Source organism: Capra hircus, chromosome 15 (genome assembly GCF_001704415.2).
Source record: "Capra hircus breed San Clemente chromosome 15, ASM170441v1, whole genome shotgun sequence".
In the NCBI taxonomy this organism is placed as follows: Eukaryota; Metazoa; Chordata; class Mammalia; order Artiodactyla; family Bovidae; genus Capra; species Capra hircus.
The window spans coordinates 33,113,123-33,138,966 of NC_030822.1; the positions used below are offsets into that span (position 1 = coordinate 33,113,123).

Here is a 25,844-nt window from a genome sequence, read left to right on the forward strand (position 1 = left end):
TGAAATTTTGAAAGCTTTTAGCACCATTAAGAATACTTAGCAGAAAGTCATTAGTGAGATGATGCTAAAAGCTTGTCTTTATCCTCCTAGTGAGCAAAATGGAAGACAATTTGAATGCTAGTGATATGAGAAAGTTTTCCCAGAAATCCATGGTCCAATGTAAATTAAACAAAATATGACATATTGAATCAGAGCCAAAGAAAATAATTTATTTTGTTGAATGAATGCTTTCTTTTACAGTGATATGTGTTTAGTTACGCAGAATAATGTCATCATTTTTTCTTAGTCATAGTATGTATTTTAGATTCTCTATTGAATAACATGTATTTAAACACATTTAAATCAAAACTGACTCGCTTTAAAGTTCAAATAAATGAAAAATGAATATATCATATTTTATATAGCTACAAGAGCATATGTAAATTAAGGCTGAAGGAAGGGAGAAAGATAACAATTGAGGTATGTAGAAAAAACAAAACATACTACTGAGCAATAATAGGAAATGAATCACTCAGGTACATTCAACAATATAGATGAATCTGAAAAGCTGTATTCTGAGCTAGACATAAGGCTCAAGTTTTGGAAGGAAAAATAATAATATATAGAGAAAGAAATCAGATCAGGAATTGCCTGCTTGGGATGAAGGGGGTGTTTAAATACAAAGAGGCAGCAAAAATCTTTACCAAGTGATAGAAATTTTCTGTATCTTAAATGGGCGGGTACCCACACAGGCATTTACATGAGTCAGAACTCATTCAACTGGGGCTTCCTAGGTGACTCAGAAGATAAAGAATATGCTTGCAGTGCAGGAGACACAGGAAACTTGGGTTCAATCCCTGAGTTAGGAATACCCTCTGGAGGAAGGCATGGCCACATATCCAGTATTCTTGCCTGGAGAATTACATAGACAAAGGAGCCTGGCAAGCTACAATCCATAGGGTCTCAAACAGCCCGACACAACTCAAGAGACTGAGTGTGATGCACGAACTCATTAAACTATGCATTACAAATATTTGCATTTTATTGTTTCAAGTTATGCTGCCAAAGAATAAATTTTAAAAGACAAAGAGAGAGACTCATAATTATTTATTGATTTGCTAATAAGGGGATCATGGTTCCTCGGAACTCTAAAATTTAGGAATTTTGACAATGGTCCTTCAGAATACCCATTCATTTCTGAAGGCTCCTTTAAGCTCCATTAGCTGTTTCTCTTGTGAAAAACAAATACTCCTGATTTCTCTTAAAGCACCTTCATCTGATGTTGGTTTTAATAACATAAGAGCCTCTATTTTAGGACCTTCTTCACCATTGGCTTTGATAAGAGAGTAGTGCATGAGAATAAAAGTACAGATAGTGTAAATGTGATACATATGTTTATCACCTTGATTGTGGTGATGGTATCAGAGGTATACACCTATGTCCAAACTCATCAAAATGTATGCATTAAATATGTGCAAGTATTTGTATGCTTCATACAACTCAAAAAAGTTGAAAAAAATAAGAAAAATGAAGGACATGTAATTTTTAATATACCTTAAAATTTTCATTGAAAAGGAAATTGAATATTAATGAATAACAAAATCTCTAGTGGCTTTCTTACTATTTTCAACTCTACAACAATTATTTTCAAGGAGATGCTCCTTCCTCAATTTTTTTCCAAAATTTCATTTGAAATCAATTATCATCAGAGCATCAGCAAATTTTGTTAAGAGAGACCAGCATTTAGTCTACCTAATTCTCAATGTTAGCAGTCTCAAGATACTGTGAGCAATATTATGTATGGCAGCAATGTTATGTCTATATTTCCAAACATTTCTGGAAATTATTACAGAGTCCCTAATGCTCTCAGATTGTCCACGCCGCCCCTCTAGGCTTTGGCACTGAATTAACCTCTTTGGTATAGTTTTATTGTTATTTCAATTACTTTTTTTTCTCACACTGAAACTAAACTTTTCAATCATGAATAATTTTGAGAAATACATACATAAAGGTGCAAAAAGAACATCGAAATACCACAAATCTCAGTACTGTCATTAATTTTATAGCATTAGGATGCATTTCCTGAATCCATTTCTATGCACCTATATTCCTTTTTAGAATTGAAATCAGCCATATGGGCAATCTCTTTTCAGTTTCACATTATATCTTGATCATTCCCACACTGTTAGATACATTTTGAAAATACAGTATTTAAATGATAAATAACATTCAATTGCTCATTACTGTATCTGCTTTCTTATAAATCAATATTTGAATGTTTTCCTGCTCTTATTTTTATAAATAATGAATCCATAGGAAGCAATTCTATTTCTATAAATAAATTACAAGCTTGGGGAAGATACAGAACTTTTAAACAGTTTCCATGGAAAATTTCTAAATTCCTTTATCACAAGGTATACCAATTTATCCTTCTACCAACCATTCAAGAGGAAATGTCATCTTGTTTGTCCATGGAAGATGATATTCTTTTCAGATCTTCACAAATTTGATAGGTGAGCATGTCTTTTACTCTTTTCTTTTTCTAATGATGAACATAGGTCAACCCTGTGTTCATTATCAATAACTTTTTTCAGAGAATCATATTCAGAGTATCCTGAAAATTGCCCCTGTTGCTTCAGGAGGATGGCCATTTTCTGAGTCAGTTGTTCATAGAGATGATCTTCTGACAATATGCAATATCGTGTTAAGCCTTCTATATTTATGTCCCCAGATCAGTGGGGTGACTGGGATGGTTATATCCCTAAGCTCTGACTCAAGGGTCTTTTCCACAACATCCTTGAACAACCCTGTCCCTGATCTGTTTGGTTCTAACTCTGTAGATGATGGGGTTGAGCATGGGAGGTACCAGGAGATAGAGAATAGCTAACATGACATGTACCATTTGGGGCACTTGATATCCAAAGCAGTGGGTGAGAAAAGTAAAGAGAGCAGGGACATAAAAAGCCAAGATGACTTGGGAGGCACATGTGCCAAAAGCTTTGAACTGGGCTTCACCTGAAGGTAACCACAGCACAGTTCTCCAGATCATCACATAGGATACACTGGTGAAAATAATATCAAAGCCAACCACAGAGAAGGCTGCGAAGAGCCCATATGCATGATTAACTCTGGTGCCAGCGCACACCAACTTCAGCACAGCCATGTGCTCACAGTATGATTGGGGGATGATCCGAATGGGGCAGAATCACATCTGGACACCATAAAGCAGAAGGGACTCACTCACAGAAGCCCTCTCATCATCACACCTGCCCCCAGTTTACCCACGACACATGGGGTCAGGATACTAGAGTGATACAGTGGGAAGCAGACAGCCACATAACGGTCCAAGGCCATAGCCATGAGCAATCCGGACTCCACTGAAGAAAAGGCATGGATGAAGAACAACTGGATGAGGCAGGCATGGTATTCAATCTCATGATCGTGAAACCAGAATATGGCCAGCATTTTAGGTTGTGTGGACGTGGAGAGGACCAGGTCAGTGGTAGCCAGCATGGCCAGAAAGAGGTACATGGGCTCATGCAAGGTGGGGTCAGTTCAGATTACATGAAGGAGAGTGATATTGCTGACTAGAGCCACAACATACATGGCACAGAATGGAAAGGCAACTGGAAACAGAATTCTCCAATCCTGGGATCCCAAGGAGGATGAAGGGCACAGGATGAGAAGAGCTATTCCCTGCAGTCAACCTCAGTGGATGGTTAATGTTTCTCCACTGGGAAGGTAATCTACTCCTTTCAGGGGATAACATTAAAAGCAGTCATGATTATTATTTATAATATCTTGGATGGAATAATTAAATAATAGAGCAGCTGGAGTTAATGTTCAACCAGAATTATTTCAACTATCTTAATAAATAAAAACTTACAATATAAAATAATGTCACTCATTATTATTTATTCATGTTTATGTCCATGCAAAGGGGGTCAGAATATATAAGCTACATTAGTAATAATATTTCATAAGAGTAATATTTCGTAATATTTCATAAGAGTAAATACCTTTTTGGAAATAGAATCTGTGAAAGGAAAACTATCTTGACAAATAACATCATAATATTCTTTCCCTTCTTTTCAATTTAGAACTGACAACTCATTTGTTTACCCTAAGCATAGGTCCCTTCATTCCTCTTGAGAAGTCCTTCCACAGGGAAGCAATTGGTTCACTACACAGCACCACAATACCCCTTCATGGTGGATCCATGCTCTGAGGATGTGGGGAGCAGTGATCTGCTTTTCCTTTCTGGCAGGGAGAGGGCTCCTACTTCTCCATGAGGGATGACTATGCGGAAGACACTGTCATCTCCCTGCTGATATGTTCTGAGACCCCCAAAGCCAAGGACCTTACCATATAGAGACCCCAGGAGGAGGACTGGACTGTACATTCCTTCTGACCCCTCTCAGGACAGGGCTGATGTCTGGGAGGTGGAGCAAGCATGCTAGCCAAGGGCACCAGCCTGGCAAGGGGCTGAATCAGGCCTCTATCCCATGTGTCCTGTCTTCCTTTGGACTTCATGCACACTTTCACTGACCAGTTTGCAAGCTGGTCAAGGTTGTTCAAAGTCAGAATGTACTTTAGATTTTACATGAGAATCTCCTTTGGTAGAAATATTCAGATATATATTCAGACAGATGACCAGATAACAAAGGCTGAGGTCTATCAATAACAGGCTGTATGCTGTGGTCTCCTGCTTCTGAATTAAAACAATGATGCAACACTTGGGCCACATTCTGGGTTGGAAGTCAGTTTGGAAAACTCTTTGACCTAAAGGCAGATGGCAGTGTATTTGCTGATAATGAATTAGTCTTGACTCTAAAACAGTTACCATGGGGATTTGGAATGGATGATAACTTGACTCAGCAACTGTGTACCTGTAATGAATTTAGGCTATGACTCCTATTACTTGGAAGATAAGCAAACTTTATTTTTCCTGAAAAAGTCAGATCTTAAATGTTCTAGGCTTTGTGGGTCATATGGTCTCTGTTGTAACTTCACTTAGCCAAAGCAGCTACCATGGTCAATATATAAATACATGAGTATGGCTGTGTTCCAATAAGAGTTTATTTATTAAAACAGGCTGCAAGTTAGATTTGGTCTGTAAGCTATCATTTTCCAAACTCTGTCCTAAATGATAAATTTTCATAATGCCATCCCTAAGCCATGTTCTCTTTCTAGCACCTGTGTGCCATAGAATGATTTTAATAAAGGTTTGCTGAAGAAAATAACAAATAGAATCCATTATTGAGTAGCAATGGTGTCATTAATACATTGACCACATCTTAAAAGGGCTTCCCCGGCTCAGTGGTAAAGAATCCACCTGCCAATGCAGGACTCTTGGGTTTGATCCCTGAGTTGGAAAAAGCCCCTGGAGGAGGAAATGGCAACCCACATGAGTATTCTTGCCTAGAGAAGCCTGTGGACAGAGGAACTTGGTGGGCTAGAGTTCATAGGTCACAAAGAGTTGGGCATGACTTGAGCACGCATGCTCACACACACATCTTAAAATGGTCTGACAGAACCCTCTACTTTGACACCTGGCCTGCACTTTTTTCATACTAGCTGTTGCCCTGCTGACCAGGGGATGACTTTGTGAACATCATCCTCTGCCAGTATTTGAGGGAATTATTAGGGCTGAGCCTACTGTTTGTTCCAGTTGGTGACTCTTAACTAAGAGTCAATGACTCAAGAAATTTATCTGGAGCTCACCTACCCAACAGTTTTTCACTATTCAATCTCACTTGACCTGAGTCTTTGTTTGACAGTTCTTAAATTCTTTGATTAATTCTTAACTCCTTTATAACAGAAACATGTAGGCAAGAAAGATATCTTTTCAAATCTCCTTTAACAAATCTATTGACAAATGTTTTATTCAACCCAACTCAAAGGTATCTAATAGGGGTTCTGCAAGACATGCAATAAACCTGGCTTCTTTCTGATTTTCCCCTAGATTTGTAACAGTTTGAGAGAGGTGTGGCTCTGAACTTGTCTTGCTCAAGTTTGGAACTAGATAATCCTATTTAGATAATAGCTATAGATTTGCTCAAAACAAATAGTCCTATATGGAGTATGGTGAAAATTCAGGAATACACACCCATTATCTGGGCACTAAGGCTTTGTTTAATCCCCTTCTGCCTGTCCTGGTCTTCCCAAATTGTCACATATTCTGTTTGAGGTAGAAGCTTCCTCCCAAACTCCTTTTTGCCTCCTGTGTGTCATCCCCTCACTTGTGAGGATGTAGTCACTGAGAATCAGTGGCACCAGCAAAAGCACAAGTTGTACCATCTTCATCAGGTTGTACCATGGGCACCGGTGAAGATGCTGGCTAGAGATACGATTTATCAAAGTGGATAATAATCTGTTTGATTAACTGTGGAAGACATTGCTATTTTTGTAGATATACCTTTACATTTTATTGTTCCTCTCACAAAGACTCTGCATCTGCATTTAAAATGAGGAAAATAGAGCTGAGAGTAGTTACATGATTTGCCCAAGACCACATAATAAATTTGAAAATGAAAATGAAAGTCGCTCAGTTGTGTCCAACTTTTTGCGACCCCATGCACTATATAGTCCATGGAATTCTCCAGGAGAGAATACTGGAGTAGGTGGTCTTTCCCTTTGCCAGGGGATCTTCCCAACCCAGGGATCAAACCCAGGTCTCCTGCATTGCAGGTGGATTCTTTACCAGCTGAGCCACAAGGGAAGCCCGATAAATTCATGCCAAGTGCATAACTCCACACCCAGTGATCTTGGTGGTCCACACCACAGCCTCTGCTAGTGATTGATTGGAACACTCACTCTGGTAGCACACAGAAGAGATTTTTGCCTGCCCTGTCATGAAAAAGCCAGATACAAAGGGGACCTGCAAATTATAGGGAAATCTGCATTTGAAGGCAGAACTCTGCTTTTCACTGGACTGGTTGCCTCTATAACAAGATTCCAGGTTGATTTTCTGGCATCTCTGGGTATAGACTGCCTTCTCTAGGATGGCGTTTTTATTGCCTTCTGCCCATGAGCCTTAATAGAAAACTCACCTCTTCTGTAAACTTCTTTAGGGGTGGTGACTCTTCTCAATCAGGGTTTGGCTATTCATATGCTGTCCATAAGATTCTCCAGGCAAGAATACTGGAGTGGGTTGCCACTTCCTTCTCCAGGGGATCTTGCCAACCCAGGGGATCGAACCCAAGTCTCCTGCATTGAAGACAGACACTTTAACCTCTGAGCCACCAGGGAAGCCTTGTTATTCATATGCTGTAGCCCCTTTCAAAACCAGTTTGTCTCCACGGATTCATCTATTTTCCGAACTCTCTAATGTCTTTTTCACAGACCAAAGTTCCCTCAAAAGAGATGTCTCTCAGCTTCCTCATTCTATTCTGCTGATTCTGACTTTCAGATCACAGATTACCCCCCTGCCCTACACACGCACACACTTGGGTGGACAATGGAGAAACAACACTGACCTGCCACCCAAGTCTGAAATGGGAGAGGGGAGCCCTAGAGAGGTGCCTGTCTTTTCTCTCTGCACTTTTTCCTGAATTCCTACAGAATCTGGTGCCTTCACACTGACTCATGAGGTAAAATGGCAGTTCAATCCATGTTGCTCAAGCCCAAAGGGATAAAGACCTAAATGAGATGAGATTTAGCTAATGAATAGCTTCAGGGAAGTTGAGACCCTGTTTTTGTACTTTGGGGTATTTAAAACTAAGACCCAGAACAATAATTCTTGAGTAGTATGGGATTCAGATCCAACCTCCCTCCTGGAGGTTTTGTGTATGGAGAAAGTCTTCCTACTTTTCTAGAGTCTCCCTGAAGGACACAGAACAAGCAACATGTCTTCTTCCCATCTCAGATTGGAATCAGCAGTCATAATCTCTGAATGTTGAAAGTTTATGTTTATCCCTTTATCTTGCTAGCAGCCAAAATGGAAGATAACTTGAATTCTGGAGAAAGCAAAATGTTATCCCAGAAATCCATGGTCCAGTGTAAATTAAACAGAAATGTAGCATAAATATGGGTAATTGAATCAGAGTCAAAGGAAAAAGTGGTTTTATTTTGTTGAATGGATGCCTCTTTTTACAGTGGTGTGTGTTTGCATGCTCTGTCACCTCAGTCATGTCCAACTCTTTGTCACCCTATGGACTGTAGTGCCCAGGCTCCTCTGTCCATGGCATTCCCTAGGCAAGAATACTGGAGTGGGTTGCCTTGCTCTTCTCCAGGGATTTTCCCGATCCAGAGGTCAAACCCTCATCTCCCTGCATCCCCTGCATTGTGGGAGGATTCTTTACCCACTGAGCCACCTAGGAAGCCAGATATGTGTTTAGTTACACAAAATTGTATGTTATTTATTTTTCTAGCCATTTCTTGTGTTTTAGATTCTGTGTTGAATAATGTTTATTTAATCATATTTCAATCAAAATTGATTTGCTTTAAAGTTCAAACAACTGAAACACAACTATAGTATATACAATAATAGCTATAAGACCATCGGAGAAGGTGATGGCACCCCACTCCAGCACTCTTGCCTGGAAAATCCCATGGAGGGAGGAGCCTGATAGGCTGCGGTCCATGGGGTCGTGAAGAGTTGGACACGAGTGAGCGACTTCACTTTCACTTTTCACTTTCACTTTTCACTTTCATGCGTTGGAGAAGGAAATGGCAACCCACTCCAGTGTTCTTGCCTGGAGAATCCCAGGGACGGGGGAGCCTGGTGGGCTGCAGTCTACCGGGTCGCACAGAGTCGGGCATGACTGAAGTGACTTAGCAGCAGTAGCAGCAACATATACGGACTTCCCTGGTGGCTCAGATGGTAAAGTGTCTACCATATATAAATTTATATAAATATTCAGGAAAATATTATGGTGTAGGTGATTATATTAATATCTGGGAGTGAAGAAAGGAGGTATGGATAAGGGCATTTCTTGTCTGCACCCTGCACAGCAATAAACAAAATTGAAAATTAATGAAGGAAAAAAAAAGACTGTTTACATTTATGGAACATTTTGTAAAGTTAGTGAAATAACTAAAAGGGAGACGGCAACACATTATTTAGATTTTCTTCAATCTAAAACATAATATTTAGAATTTCCCAGGTTAGTCTCCTGGGAAATTCTAGTCTTCCACCTAGGATTATACTGCTTATCTAATTTTACTCTCTCTAAGCCCCAAAGGTCTCTTGGCAGTAGGGCTGAGTCACATGCTGGGCTCCTTAAAAGGCTGGGTCTGAGAGCTACCCACAGTACAACTGGCTGGGCAGTAGAGGAAAAGGCAGCTGCCCCTCTGCTGGGAGCCAGGTAAGATGCTAGGACCAGAAAGTGCAGATCAAGAAGAGGGACTGTTGAAAACTCATCAGAAGGGCAAGGGACAGAGCAGAGGGAGGGATGGGGAGAGGGGAGGGAAAAGACTGCACACCTGAAAAGGGAGAGTAGAGTGATCAGAGGCAGCCCCAAAGCTAGAGTTTGTGAAGGTTAAGTGACATATTTGCAAACACATATATGTCTACAGGAAGAGCATTAAATTCAGTTCTATCAAGAATTTGAGTGAGTTGTACTTCTGTGTGGCCCAAATTTGATATTTATCGTATATTTTATTGTTATTTCACACAGCTTTTAGATTTGATTTCTGTCTCCCTATTTGTTAGAAAGTAAGTTTTTTGAATTCTTTCACTTGGCATCAGTTCCACCTTTTTTACAGGATCCTCACAGTCTGAGCTTTTAAGAAACCTTTTATGTTTAGAAAGAAGTACTTCAAATACATCTTGGCATTTGATCATTATAGAAACAACTGGATATTGGCAGACCAGGGATTTTATTTTTTAATTGAAATACAGTTAATTTACAATGTTGTATCAGTTTCTGTGTATAGCAAATGTTCAGCTATACACACATATATAAATATTATTTTCAGATTATTTTCCACTATAAGAAGTTGAGTACAGTTCCCTGCACTATACAGCAGGTCATTGTCGGTTAGCTATATTATATATAGTAGTGTGTATATGAGATAAATTAGGAGTTTGGAACCATGGATATTTAAGTCCAAGGTTTACAGGTAAGGAATCTTAGATGGGAATGGGTTACCAAAGTCTACCTCTCACCGATGTCAATGTAGGAGCAAGGATTCATACCTTCATCTTTATTATTATACTGGGCCAGAATAATACATCCCAACATCCATGATTAAAACCTCTGGACACAAAAATTTAGTAAGTGTTATTGTTCCTGTTCCCAACTCTCTTACCATGTATCTAACCACAGACTGTCATCAAATAAATAACACATGCACAATCTACTTTAAATCAGATGTAGCAGTATTCTCTGGCTTTGGCGTTATAATGTGTATATTTGCTGTACAACTTATTTCACTTACATGTATCTTTTGTAACCAGTTGTATTTAAGTTTGACATAGTGTGTTCTGTATTGGTATTTTACTTAACTGTTTTCATTTCATCTTATTTAAGAAGGCACTCCCTAAAAAAATGCATTTTACCTTATTTATTCTAATATTAATTATGATAGCTTTTTGTTGGCCTTGAAATTTTTAACCCAAGTGCAGAGATGTGTGAAATAGGGATGCTTTTATATTTTTATAAATTGTTAACCAACTGACCAAGTATTATTTATCATATAAAGTTTTTCCTGGTAACATGCCATTGTCATTTTATTCTTTATCTTCATTTAAACACTTTTTGGAAATACTCTTCTATTCTGAGGGTATATATTTTTAAACCTTTGACCATTACATTTTTTAAATTATAATAGCTTTCAATTATATTTTGACATATCAAAGGATATCCCATCTTTGTTGCTTCAATATTATACCAAATATATTTGCACATTTATAGTACCTAATACATTTTATAATACACCTGTCACTATCCATTAAAAACGTTTGTTTATTGACTGATAACACTTTGAATTTATGGGAGTGTTAATGGGAAAATTCACATCTTTTCACTGTTCAATATTCATTTCTTGTTTTAGGAAAGGAATAAAGGACTTAATGTTCTTTAGTAAATTTTTACAGACCTCCCCTATCTCTGCCAGACACAAACTTCTGTCATATGAATTCATTTTATAGCTTTGTAGCTATTATAAATAAATTATTACTTTTATAAAATTTCCTCAGCAGTTAATTTCTTTTTAAAAAAAATTTTATTGGAGTATAGTTGGTTTACAATGTGGTGTTATTTTCAGGTATACAATAAAGTGAATCAGTTATACATATACATACATCCACACTTTTAAAATTTCTTTTCTCATATAGGCCATGATAGAATAGTGAGTGGAGTTCCCTGAGCTATACAACAGGTTCTTAATAGTTATCTATTTCAGACATGATAGTTTGTCAGGCTCAATCTTCCAGTTTATCCCTTCCCCACCCCACCTTTAGCCTCTGGTAACAAGTTTGTTTCCTACATATGTGGCTTTACTATCAGTGGTTAATTTCTGTGGCAGAAAAAGCTATTAATTTGTGATATTGATCGTCTATACCATCACTTTGGCAGATTCTGTTTTTAAGAGTTTTCAGTCTATTCTTTTAAATGATTAATTTAAACCTAAATAAAGACATTTTTGCTTTGTCTCAAAGGCAACACTATCTCCTTTTATTTACTTGTTTTTTTCATTTATGAAGACTGTTCCATTAAATGTAGAATAGTAGTTGTGTTAATAAATATCCTTGGGGCTCAGGGCAGCCCATCCCCAAATACATTACAATGGCATGTTGATTATTTTGAATTAAAAGTTACTTTAGAAACAACCAGTGCAAGAAGGCCACTCTGACTGTCTTCTCTCTTCTTAAAGTGGGAAATAAATCTCCCATGTGAAACCTTCCCTGCACTGTACAGTGAACAGAGGACCTTATCATCAGAGACAGCGAATTCAGAGCCCAGGGGCTGTACAGACAGACCTCGCTACTTCTTTACTAATTCGCCACCCCAAACCAAAACTCTGTCCAGATGTGTCACTAATTAAGCACCCAAGCCTAAGTTTCTTTGTCTGGTCATTTCCTCACAAATATGCTGTTTCTTTGTCTTAAGAGCATAAAGCTGCCAGCTTTGACCACTTCTTATGTTCCATTTCTATGAGACCTCCACATGCCACATGTAGAAATCAAATTTAATGTGTGTGTGTGTGCTTCACCTGTTAATCTGCCTGGTGTCAATTTAATTACTAGATTAGCCAAAAACTAAGTATGGGTAGGGGGGAAATTTTCCCTCCCTAACAATATCTTTATCTTGTCACTAACTTTAACAGATCTGCTTTTCACAGGTCCCTGGTAAATACATTTGCTCCAAATTTCTGAAAGATACCTTTCATTTGGAACACTATTTGCAGTTATATATTAAGAATTTTATTTTATTTTATTTTTACCATGTTTTTGATTCTTTTTTTAAATTTAAATTTATTTATTTTAATTGGAGGCTAATTACTTTACAATATTGTATTGGTTTTGCCATATATCAACATGAATCTGCCACGGATTGCCATTAAATTTTCTGATTTCTTCCTCATCTCTTGAGAAAACCATCATTTGCTTCCCTTGCTCTGTTGGTATAGTCATACCATGCATAGGATGGGCTCATTTGGTGATTGTTTTTCTATAAATGCTATCTATTTTGTATCTATTGCCAAATATAGTATTATACTTAAGTATACTATTCTATTATAAAGTTTTATTTCTCTGTTCTTTTTTATTATTTTTTACATTTATTTATTTTAATTAAAGGTTGATTACTTTACAAATATTGTACTGGTTTTGCCATACATCAACATGAATCTGCCACAGGTATACACGTGTTCCTCCCTGAACCCCCCTCCCTCCTCCTTCCTCGTACCATCCCTCTAGGTCGTCTCAGTGCACCAGCCCCAAGCATCCAGTTGTTCTTATCATTTCTCATCCAGTTAATCATGCTTTTTCTAAAATTTTCTTGAAAAATTCACATATTTTCTTTTTAAATAATCAACTTTGGTTTTATTGTTAATGCATTAATTTGTACTCATCTTCTGACTTTTATTTAAATATTTTCCTAACATCTTAAGCTGAAAACAAAAACTGTTTTATATCATCACTTTCTGCACTGAATAAAAGAAAGTTTCATTAAAACAATGAGGTTTTGACCAATATGAGCTGTGCTTAGTAGCTCAGCTGTCTCTGACTCTTTGCGACCCCATGGGGAGTAGCCCTCCAGGCTCCTCTATCCATGGGGATTCTCTAGGCAAGAATACTGGAGTGGGTTACATTCTCTCCTCCAGGGAATCTTCCTAACCTAGGGATCAAACTCAGGTCTCTCCTTGCAAGTGGATTCTTTACCATTTGAGCCACCAGGGAAGCCCATCATCGTTTTCTAATAAATGTATATTTTCAGGTTAATATACTGCACTTCAGTGCATTGTCTCACAGGTTCTGAAATGTGTTTTTCTAATTTTTTTCAGCTTAAAATATTATTTTTCTCATTTATATTTTTCTATCATAGAAAAAAATTTTTAATAAATGAATGTTGCTATTGATGCAGAATCCTTTGGTGGGGGTTCAGGGGGAAGTTGCTGAGTGGTGGGAGAAAAATAATAGAGACGGGGTTCCATGAACCCTAACCCAAACCCTAACCCAAACGTGAACCCTAACAAGTGGGGAGGGTTCCCCTATCCTAACCCCTAACCCTAAATCCTAAACCCTAAACCTAACCATAACCATCTAACCCTAACCCTAATCCCTAGCCCGTAACCCTAACCCTGGTGAATTTAACTCAGATGACCATTATATCTACTACTGCGGGCAGGAATCTCTCAGAAGAAATGGAGTAGCCATCATGGTCAACAAAAGAGTGCAAAATGCAGTACTTGGATGCAATCTCAAAAACGACAGAATGATCCCTGTTTGTTTCCAAGGCAAACCATTCACTATCATGGTAATCCAAGTCTATGCTCCAACCAGTAACGTTGAAGAAGCTGAAGTTGAACGGTTCTATGAAGACCTACAGGACCTTTTAGAAGTAACACCCAAAAAAGATGTTCATTTCATTATAGGGGACTGGAATGCACAAGTAGGATGTCAAAAAACACCTGGAGTAACAGGCAAATTTGGCCTTGGAATGTGGAATAAAGCAGGGCAAAAACTAATAGAGTTTTGCCAAGAAAATGCACGGGTCATAGCAAACAACCTCTTCCAACAACAAAAGAAAAGACTCTACACATGGACATCACCAGATGGTCAACACCAAAATCAGATTGATTACATTCTTTTTGCAACAAAAGATGGAAAAGCTCTATAGAGTCAACAAAAACAAGACCAGGAGCTGACTGTGGCTCAGATCATGACCTCCTTCTTGCCAAATTCAGACTTAAATTTAAGAAAATAGGGAAAACCGCTAGACCATTCAGGTATAACTTAAATTAAATCCCTTATGATTATACAGTGGAAGTGATAAATAAATTTAAGGGCCTCGATCTGATAGAGTGCCTGATGAACTATGGAATGAGGTTCATGACATTGTACAGGAGACAGGGATCAAGACCATCCCCATGGAACAGAATGCAAAAAAGCAAAATGCCTGTCTGGGGAGGCCTTACAAATAACTGTGAAAAGAAGAGAGGAGAAAAGCAAAGGAGAAAAGGAAAGATATAAGCATATGAATGCAGAGTTCCAAAAAATAGCAAGAAGAGATAAGAAAGCCTTCTTCAGCGATCAATGCAAAGAAATAGAGGAAAACATAGAATGGGAAAGACTAGAGATCTCTTCAAGAAAATTAGAGATACCAAGGGAACATTTCATGCAAAGACGGGCTCAATAAAGGACAGAAATGGTCTGGACCTAACAGAAGCAGAAGATACTAAGAAGAGGTGGCAAGAATACATGAAAGAACTGTACAAAAAAGAGCTTCTTGACTTGGACAACCACGATGGTGTGATCACTCATCTAGAGCCAGACAACCTGGAATGTGAAGTCAAGTGGGCCTTAGAAAGTGTCACTACGAACAAAGCTAGTGGAGGTGATGGAATTCCAGTTGAGCTGTTTCAAATCCTGAAAGATGATGCTGTGAAAGTGCTGCACTCAATATGCCAGCAAATTTGGAAAACTCAGCAGTGGCCATAGGACTGGAAAAGGTGGGTTTTCATTCCAATTCCAAAGAAAGGCAATGCCAAAGAATGCTCAAACTACTGCACAATTGCACTCATCTCACACGCTAGTAAAGTAATGCTCAAAATGCTACAAGCCAGGCTTCAGCAATACATGAACTGTGAACTTCCTGATGGTCAACCTGGTTTTAGAAAAGGCAGAGGAACCAGAGATCAAATTACCAACATCTGCTGGATCATGGAAAAAGCAAGAGAGTTCCAGAAAAAAACATCTATTTCTGCTTTATTGACTATGCCAAAGCCTTTGATTGTGTGGATCACAATAAACTGTGGAAAATTCTGAAAGAGATGGGAATACCAGACCACCTGACCTGCCTCTTGAGAAATCTGTATGCAGGTCAGGAAGCAACAGTTAGAACTGGACATGGAACAACAGACTGGTTCCAAACAGGAAAAGGAGTACGTCAAGTCTGTATATTGTCACCCTGCTTATTTAACTTACATGCAGAGTACACCATGAGAAACGCTGGACTGGAAGAAACACAAGCTGGAATCAAGATAGTCAGGAGAAACATCAATAACCTCAGATATGCAGATGACACCACCCTTATGGCAGAAAGTGAAGAGGAACTCAAAAGCTTCCTGATGAAAGTGAAAGTGGAGAGTGAAAAAGTTGGCTTCAAGCTCAACATTCAGAAAACGAAGATCATGGCATCTGGTCCCATCACTTCATGGGAAATAGATGGGGAAACAGTGGAAACAGTGTCAGAATTTATTTTTGGGGGCTCCAGAATCACTGCAGATGGTGATTGCAGCCATGAAATTAAAAGACGTTACTCCTTGGAAAAAAATTATGACCAACCTAGATAGCATATTCAAAAGCAGAGACATTACTTTGCCAACTTGTCAAAGGTCCATCTAGTCAAGGCTATGGTTTTTCCAGTAGTAATGTATGAATGTGAGAGTTGGACTGTGAAGAAGGCTGAGCACCAAAGAATTGATGCTTTTGAACTGTGATATTCGAGAAGACTCTTGAGAGTCCCTTGGACTGCAAGGAGGTCCAATCAGTCCATTCTGAAGGAGATCAGCCCTGAAATTTCTTTTGAAGGAATGATGCTAAAGCTGAAACTCCAGTACTTTGGCCACCTCATGTGAAGAGTTGACTCATTGGAAAAGGCTCTGATGCTGGGAGGGATTGGGGACAGGAGGAGAAGGGGACGACCCAGAATGAGATGGCTAGATGGCATCACTGAATCGATGGACGTGAGTCTGAGTGAACTCCAGGAGATGGTGATGGACAGGGAGGCCTGGCGTGCTGAGATTCATGGGGTCGCAAAAAGTTGGACATGACTGAGTGACTGAACTGAACTGAACTGAGCTATGCCATATAACATATGTAGAAAGGAAATTTCCAGAACGAAAGGGTCGTCAGAATAATATGTAAGTGGTAGATAAATGAGATGGTCACCAAAATGATTCAACTGAATTTGGCGGTTCTATTATACTTGGGCATTTTTTTCCATACTGAGTGTATCCTCAACATCTAATTCTCTGGGCCCTTTGCACAGAAAACTATTCATGATGAGATTCTTTTCTTGAGAATCCTAAGCAGCATCATACCCACACAACTGACATGGAATTAACATTTTAGATGTCTGAAAGTAAACATCTAAAAAATATTTGTCATGGACATTTGTTGGACTATGTTAGAGACCCCTTCTCTATGTGCTTCAGCCTCATTGAATGAGGTCATTCATGCACTGGGGTTATACATGAAAGTTCTAACTTTAATTCTTCTATGTCTAACTCCATAATATGGGGCAAATTAACTTAACCACTTTAAACATCAGTTTCCCCATTTACATATTAGAGATAACATTTTTTGGTACTTGATTGGATAATTATGATTATTAGATCAGATTATGGATATGAAGGTAATAACATCTGTCACATGGTTTGTATTTGAGAAATGCTAGCCTTTGTGGTTCAGTAATTCTTTAGTCCCTAAATCATGCCCGACTCTTTGGTGACCCCATGAACTGTAGTCCATCAGGTTCCTCTGTCCATGGGATTTCCCAGGCAAGAATCCTGGAGTGGGTTGCCATTTCCTTCTCCAGGAGATCTTCCTGACCCAGGGATAGATCCCATGTCTCTTGCATTGCAGGACGATTCTTTACCACTGAGCTCCAGGGAAGCCATTTTAGCAGTAGCTTGCCAAATTTATCAAAACGAGGTGTTATTGGACTGTGTTAAAATAATGGCAAGTTTTGTCTTTTTTTTTCTTCCTTCCTTCCTTTTTTCTTCCCTCCCTTCCTTCCTTTTATGCTTTCCTTCTTTCCTCCACCTTTGCTAAATATGTGGTTTCTCTCAACAATTATTATCTTTATCTTTAAAGATTAATCTGGGGATTATTTAATTAAGTCTTCATTTCCTCATATGCCATATATACATTTATACATACTACCTACCTTCTAGAGTTAGTGTATGGGTAAAATCATATAATGCCTACTAGTATTTGTCAACAACACAGGGAAATTTCAATGAATGAGAGATATACTAATTTTTCTTTGTGTGATTCTTAGTGTGATTCCATCATCACATACATAAACATGTGAATCTTGGAGATGCCTCAGACATGTGTGTGTTAGTCACTCAGTTGTGTCCAACTCTTGTGACCCAATTGAGTATAGTCTTCCAGGCTCCTCTGTCCATGGAAATCTCTAGGCAAGAGTACTAGAGTAGGTTGCCATTCTCTTCTCCAGGGGATTTTCTCTATCCAGGGATTGAACCCAGGTCTCCTGCATTGCAGTCAGATTCTTTATATACTTCTGGATATATCCCAGGAACACCTAATAATATCCACATTTTAAATATGAACTGATTTTTTGGTTCTTTATTCTAGGATCAATAAATTATTTTAAAAAATCCTGGAAACCAGATTTATCAGCATATTCTATTGGGGACTTTTTTAGTTAAGAAAAATTGAACTGTGTTATTGTTGCCACCAAAGACAATTATAGACTTAAGAAAATTTGATGTAAAATAATTCAGGGAATCTTCAGTTCTCAAAAATGAGAAATACTGAGAGGCAGGGAAAGAAACCTGTGACTCTATAAAACTCATAAAATACTTAAATTCCTAGATCAGCAATAGTAATTTAGTGAATCTCAGTGTCTAATGATAAGCTACATTTTTATCATATGTTATGTTTAATTATTCAAATATCCCTGTCTTCTCAGCCCCTCATTATGTGGGTCCTCAACAACACCAGTGCTCAGCCTCTGACCTTCCTCTTGACGGGTATTCCAGGACTGAGAGCAGCCCAGATCTGGGTCTCCATACCTGTTTGCCTCCTGTATGCCGTCGCCCTCTCTGGGAACAGTATGATCCTATTTGTGGTCCTCCGTGAACAGAGCCTTCATGAGCCTATGTATTATTTCCTCTCTATGCTTTCAGCCACAGACCTGAGCTTATCTCTGTGCACACTTTCCACTACCCTTGGTGTCTTCTGGTTTGAAGCCCGAGAGATCAACTTAAATGCCTGCATTGCTCAGATGTTCTTTCTCCATGGATTTACTTTCATGGAGTCTGGAGTTTTGCTGGCCATGGCCTTTGACCGTTTTGTGGCCATCTGTGATCCACTGAGATACACCACCATCCTCACCAATGCCAGGATCGCCCAGATTGGGATGAGTATGTTGACAAGAAATGTTGCTGTTATGTTGCCAGTTGTGCTTTTTGTCAAGAGGCTGTCCTTCTGCAGTTCTACGGTCCTCTCACATTCTTACTGCTACCATGTTGATCTCATCCAACTCTCATGCACAGACAACAGAATCAACAGCATCCTTGGTCTGTTTGCACTCTTCTCCATGGCAGGGTTCGACTGTCCTTGTATCCTGCTCTCCTATGTCCTGATCATCCGATCTGTCCTCCACATTGCCTCCATAGAGGGCAGGCAGAAAGCCTTCAACACCTGCATTTCCCACATCAGTGCTGTTGCCATCTTCTATATCCCTCTCATCAGCCTGTCTCTTGTCCATCGCTATGGCCATTCAGCACCTCCCTTTGTCCACACCATCATGGCCAATATCTTCCTGCTTATTCCTCCTGTACTCAACCCTATCATCTACAGTGTGAAGACTAAGCAGATTCAAAAGGCTGTTATCAAGGTCTTAATTCAGAAGAGACTCCAAATCTAATATTTAGCTGTCTCAGAGTTCAGTTCAGTTCAGTTCAGTCGCTCAGTCGTATCCAACTCTTTGCGACCCCATGAATCACAGCACGCCAGGCCTCCCTGTCTATCACCATCTGGAGTTCACTCAGACTCACGTCCATCGAGTACGTGATGCCATCCAGCCATCTTATCCTGGGTCGTCCCCTTCTCCTCCTGCCCCCAATCCCTCCCAGCATCAGAGCCTTTTCCAATGAGTCAACTCTTCGCATGAGGTGGCCAAAGTACTGGAGTTTCAGCTTTAGCATCATTCCTTCCAAAGAAATTTCAGGGCTGATCTCCTTCAGAATGGACTGGTTGGATCTCCTTGCAGTCCAAGGGACTCTCAAGAGTCTTCTCAAATATTACAGTTCAAAAGCATCAATTCTTCGGTGCTCAGCCTTCTTCACCGTCCAACTCTCACATCCATACATGACCACAGGAAAAACCATAGCCTTGACTAGATGGACCTTAGTCAGCAAAGTAATGTCTCTGCTTTTGAATATGCTATCTAGGTTGGTCATAACTTTTCTTCCAAGGAGTAACGTCTTTTAATTTCATGGCTGCAATCACCATCTGCAGTGATTCTGGAGCCCCCCCCCAAAATAAAGTCTGACACTGTTTCCACTGTTTCCCCATCTATTTCCCATGAAGTGATGGGACCAGATGCCATGATCTTCGTTTTCTGAATGTTGAGCTTTAGGCCAACTTTTTCACTCTCCTCTTTCACTTTCATCAAGAGGCTTTTTAGCTCCTCTTCACTTTCTGCCATAAGGGTGGTGTCATCTGCATATCTGAGGTTCTTGATATTTCTCCTGACTATCTTGATTCCAGCTTGTGTTTCTTCCAGTCCAGCGTTTCTCATGATGTACTCTGCATAGAAGTTAAATAAGCAGGGTGACAATATACAGCCTTGACGTACTCCTTTTCCTATTTGGAACCAGTCTGTTGTTCCATGTCCAGTTCTAACTGTTGCTTCCTGACCTGCATACAGATTTCTCAAGAGGCAGGTCAGGTGGTCTGGTATTCCCATCTCTTTCAGAATTTTCCACAGTTTATTGTGATCCACACAATCAAAGGCTTTGGCATAGTCAATAAAGCAGAAATAGATGTTTTTTTCTGGGACTCTCTTGCTTTTTCCATGATCCAGCAGATGTTGGTAATTTGATCTCTGGTTCCTCTGCCTTTTCTAAAACCAGGTTGAACATCAGGGAGTTCACGGCTCATGTATTGCTGAAGCCTGGCTTGTAGCATTTTGAGCATTACTTTACTAGCGTGTGAGATGAGTGCAATTGTGCAGTAGTTTGAGCATTCTTTGGCATTGCCTTTCTTTGGAATTGGAATGAAAACCCACCTTTTCCAGTCCTGTGGCCACTGCTGAGTTTTCCAAATTTGCTGGCATATTGAGTGCAGCACTTTCACAGCATCATCTTTCAGGATTTGAAACAGCTCAGCTGGAATTCTATCACCTCCACTAGCTTTGTTCATAGTGATGGTTTCTAAGGCCCACTTGACTTCACATTCCAGGTTGTCTGGATCTAGATGAGTGATCACACCATCGTGGATGTCCAAGTCAAGAAGCTCTTTTTTGTGCAGTTCTTCCATGTATTCTTGCCACCTCTTCTTAATATCTTCAGCTTCTGTTAGGTCCATACCACTTCTGTCCTTTATCGAGCCCATCTTTGCATGAAATGTTCCCTTGGTATCTCTAATTTTCTTGAAGAGATCTCTAGTCTTTCCCATTCTGTTGTTTTCCTCTATTTCTTTGCATTGATCACTGAAGAAGGCTTACTTATCTCTTCTTGCTATTGTTTGGAACTCTGCATTTAAATGCTTTGAATGAATGCTTTGGTAGAATGGTGTAACTGTCCACCAAATGCCTAGATATGCCTCCAACAGTACAAACTATTCAAGTTATAGGTTGGATGATATTTGCTTAGCTTTCTTATTTAGTAAGTTCATATTAATAACACCCAAATTATTTTTGCTTTTAAGATAAAGTGAAATAATGTCAGTAAACAAATATTTATATTTGAAAGTAGTATGAGGCCTGAATAAAATATTCACCAGTCTCTGCAGTAATAAAAGCTCAGATTTATGTAGGAAAGTTTATTAACAAGCCAGTTCTTTTCTGAATGATATACAAAAAACACTCCTAATAACTGAACTTTTTTCTTAAAACTGTCAATTCTCTGCATGCTTCCAAAACAGATATATATATATGTATATATATATATATATATAGAGAGAGAGAGAGAGAGAGAGAGAGACAGTGTATAGAGAGTGGATCCTAAAATATACATCAGTGTAACCTAATATTGGATCTTATGTAGGTAAATTTATTTTTGTCCTTTATTATGTTATAGGAGCATACCCAGTGTGAATGTAAAATGTCATATCAAGTGCTCTGGATCAGTTTTGCTGCCATTAGCTGAACATTAAACACTTGTAGTAACATTTTTAACATCCCAGGAATGAGGATTGCACTGTTTCCCCATGACCAGCCTTGAGAAAAGAGGGCTCATACTTTTGGCTCATGCTTTATTTCTGACTCTGCCATTATGACTCCATCTATGGGCCCACTGGACCAGCAGCAGTGGAGCTAAGGCCAAGTGATATTTCTAAGTAGGTTCTCTCCACTTGGTTATTGAATTTCTCCACTGAGGTGCATGCTGTTTGGTGGGTAGTAGCATGAGATTTGGTGGGTGGTAGCATGACGCAAGTGGCTTCCCTTATGGCTCAGATGGTAAAGAATCTGTCTGCGATGTTGGTCCTCGGGTCAGGATCCTGGAGAAGAGAATGTCAACCCACCCCAGTGTTCTTCCCTAGAGAATCTTATGGGCAGAAGAGCCTGGCGGGCTACAGTCCATGGGGTTGCAAAGAGTTGGACATGACTGGGCGATTAACACTTTCACTTTCAGCATGAGATAAAAGATTTTCACTCTTTATGACCTCTTCAATATGTATCTCACATATATCTTCTACAGACTTCCTTTTTTCTCTTCTTTCAAAGTTGCTTATTCTATCCCATGACCAACTATCCACACCTTTCAAAAAAGTACAGAAGTCCATGTATATCCACATAAGTCAGATAACCTCTCTTTCTACACAATGTTTACAACCACGAGAAGCGTGCATTATGAGAATTTTTCTTCATCATTTTTTTTTTATGACCACCCATGTGTGGGACTGTTTACTGTTGTATTATATTTTGTGGCTCAGACCATAAAGAGTCTGATTGCAATGCAGGAGGCCCAAGTTCTATCCTTGGGTCTGGACGATCCCCTGGAGAAGGAAATGGCAACCCACTCCAGTATTCTTGCTTGAAAAATCTTAAGAGCAGAGGAGCCTGGCAGGCTACAGTCCATAGGGTCACAGAGCCAGGCAAGACCGAGCAACTACACTTTTCTTTTAGCACCAAATTTTCCACTAATCCACCCATAAAACCAGCGACAGATTCCGTAGGATTCTAGGACAACCATTCATTCACATAATTTATTTGTGCTTTGTATAAATAAATTATGTGAATGGGACCTTGCACTTTGTCTTTCTTACCATAATTAATGGTTTAAATGTCCCAGATAGAGTAACAACATGAGATTTCACCAGCTACTAAATGTAATCTTGCCAGTTATGCACTCAGGCATCTGTGTGTATAACTGTGTATCTCTACACAGGTAGAATTGAAAATCATCAGGTTCACTATGAGATAAACTTGGTCCAGAATTCCATCAATCATCTTGCTTCAATAATCTCATACTTTTACCAAACAAGAACGTGATGGTATATTTGGTTTCCCATATCTGTGAGATATTATAGCCTATATCCAATAGTCCTCAAAGAATCTGGGTATTTGTCTTTCCCCAGTGAACAAGAACTTCTATAAATGGACATATGTCTATTTGGGGAAAGATCTGGGTATTTTTTGCTGTCGTAGTTGCATACTTATAATGGCATGGCAGGTTATTTCATCTAGGGAACCAAGACTCACATCAAGTTGATGACTACCCGGTATGTGAAGTGACTTAAATCTTTCAGATAATCTGAGGGGTCAGAGCTTTCTGTTAGAGTGGTTGATGCCAGTCTGATGGTCAGAAGTTCTCTGTTTTAAATGTATTTCAAGTAATGCCTAGTCACTGTCTACTTAGCTTGTCTTCAATGCCATCATCTAATGCAACTGATCATTATGGGTGCTGCCACCCTGATTGTCATTCAAGACTTGCTACTCTCTACTGCAGTTATTCAGCTTACTTCTGATTGTTAAGTACTGTCATGTGGTTTCAAAATCTCCCTCTTCTCCTTGTTAGTGGGGACTTGCTCCAAAGAAGCAGCTTTCACTGCCAAGTCCAGCATACAGAGCACAGCAACTACCGAACTATTCAAAAATACCAGACACTCTCTTGCAAACACATTCTTTATTGCCTCAGTGAGGGAATATCCTTTTTTCCTTCCAGAGAAAATAATCATGTGATAAATTATCTGGTCCTACATGATAAATCCATTCTAATATTTTCACCTCCTTTAGATTTCTATATATTTTGCCAAGCAGATATGGCATCTCTACCAAATTTTCTATAGGTAAATCATCATGTTAAAGTTTCAAGCAACCATCTCAGCAGTGCATTTTCATAGTTTGCAGCCTTCTTTGATGTAATGGTGAACTCCAATCATGTATGAGTGTCCTCATGTCAATAAATTATTCTCTATGTCAGCTTATATCACCAGTCACTTCCTCTGCTGCCTCAAATCTAACACTTTCAAGATTCAGGTTTACAAGTGTTTCAGCTAGTACGTTTAGGTAGATTCTATAGTGACTTCAGTGGTTAAGCCATTTTCTCCCAAAATGTCGATAACATTACCCTGTTCATGCTTTGCTGAGCTATGATTGCTTATTGGCTTGGGTACAGTGAGAAATGATGGGGGCAGACCTTGCATAGGAGAAGCACCATGTAAGGCACTGTTCTCAGGCTTGGTTTTGTGAGGTGTCCAGACATGATAAAATAATTATCCTCTGTAAAATGAGAATAGAGTTCTTTCTTCTAGCATGAAATCTTAAAAGATTTTGAGATTTTGGGGCTTATTCATGCGAAGGTCCACATTCTGGGAATGAAGATCATATTACTTCCTCAGTTTTTAATTCCCTGTATTTTTCAGTGTTCTAACTTAATGAAAGATGATGTATCAAAAGTGAACATTCAGACTGCCTTGAAATTCTGTTACTCTTTCAGTTACATCATCTGCTGGATATTTTTAGAACTGTATGATCTTTGGGTGCAGGAGATAAAGGTTTCCTTAAAGGTTCCTATAGCGGCCCTCTGACTTCCACACATGCCCTGAATTGTCAGTGGCTGTCCTAATTGAATAATTTTCCTACCTAAGGTTTTCAGTGCAGATACCAGCAGTCAGTTCATTCCATAAGCTTGATAGTAAATGTTTTTTGATAAAAATGGGAGACTACAGTCACCATGTAACTTCGCACCTTCCACCTGAATCTCATCCAATCAACCACAAGTGAGAGTCTTAGTAATTGTGATAATGTTGTATTTCAGAAATTGTTGTCAGTCCATTGACCATGGGCAATAGATTCTTGATTATAAACCGAACATGTTATTGATAATGTGATTTCAGCAAACATGCATGAGGAACAACTGAAGTCAAAGAGAAGGGTAATAAATTTATTTTAAATTGGATGCTGTGTTGTTAAGGATCCAACAGGAGACAGAGACCACACAATGATTTGAAAAGTGAAAATTTAATATAAAGAATTCTGTTATTACAAAGTATACTAATGGGGAAATTGGCTAGTAAAAGTTAAAAGAGAAATATAAAGAACCTATGAGAGAAGAAGATATAAGGAGTAATCACTACTTCTAGAATTAAGGTGGGGCATCCAAAGAAGAACCTTCCTCTCTTTTATTTAAGCCTGTGAGATTACTAAAGTGACTTATTTGGGGGGCTTGCCAAAAATCTGCCCTCTGGGAAGGTCAAGGAAGGGCTTCTACAGGAAATTGCCAAGCCTCTTGAAAAATAAAATATTCCCTGCCAGAACAGCAAACAAAGGATGTCACAGTCAGCAGTGAGAACTCAGAAAAGAAACAAAGAATACTTGCCATCTAGCAGCTACCACACTGCAGCCACTCACAGTGGGGTGAGCCCTAAGGGAATTCAGGATGATAAAACCCAAGATACGGCCCCAGATACTTGAGATGTACATGCCCGGACTCTTGTATCTTCCTGTATATAGAAAACTACAAAATTCCGTAACTTGAGATAACTAGTTTACTTTTAACAGTATGTCTTTTGATCTGACTACCTGCCTTTGTTGCAAAATTCCTATATATCCTAGCTACCCCTCACCACAACTTCTCAGGGCAGTTTTCTCAGTTACTTGAGATGCTGCGTCGTGGGTTTGAAGTCCTCAGTATGCCTGCTGAAAAAAACCCAGAACTCTCAAACTTTCAGATTGTTATTTATTTATTTTTTTTTAGTTGGCACTCTGAACTCTCGATGCCAGAGAAGCCTATGACAGTTAGGTGCCACTTGAACTAGAATACGGGGACGC

General features: G+C 39.1%; 1 protein-coding gene and 1 pseudogene across 1 annotated transcript; one reads left to right on the forward strand and one right to left on the reverse strand.

Moving 5' to 3' along the window:
• On the reverse strand, positions 2,753 to 3,748 carry LOC102170895 (annotated as a pseudogene).
• LOC102181699 (olfactory receptor 51F2) lies at positions 18,303 to 19,271 on the forward strand. The gene has a single exon (XM_005689831.2). It carries the CDS (start codon positions 18,321 to 18,323, stop codon positions 19,269 to 19,271), a length of 951 nt encoding a protein of 316 aa, XP_005689888.2. The 5' UTR covers positions 18,303 to 18,320.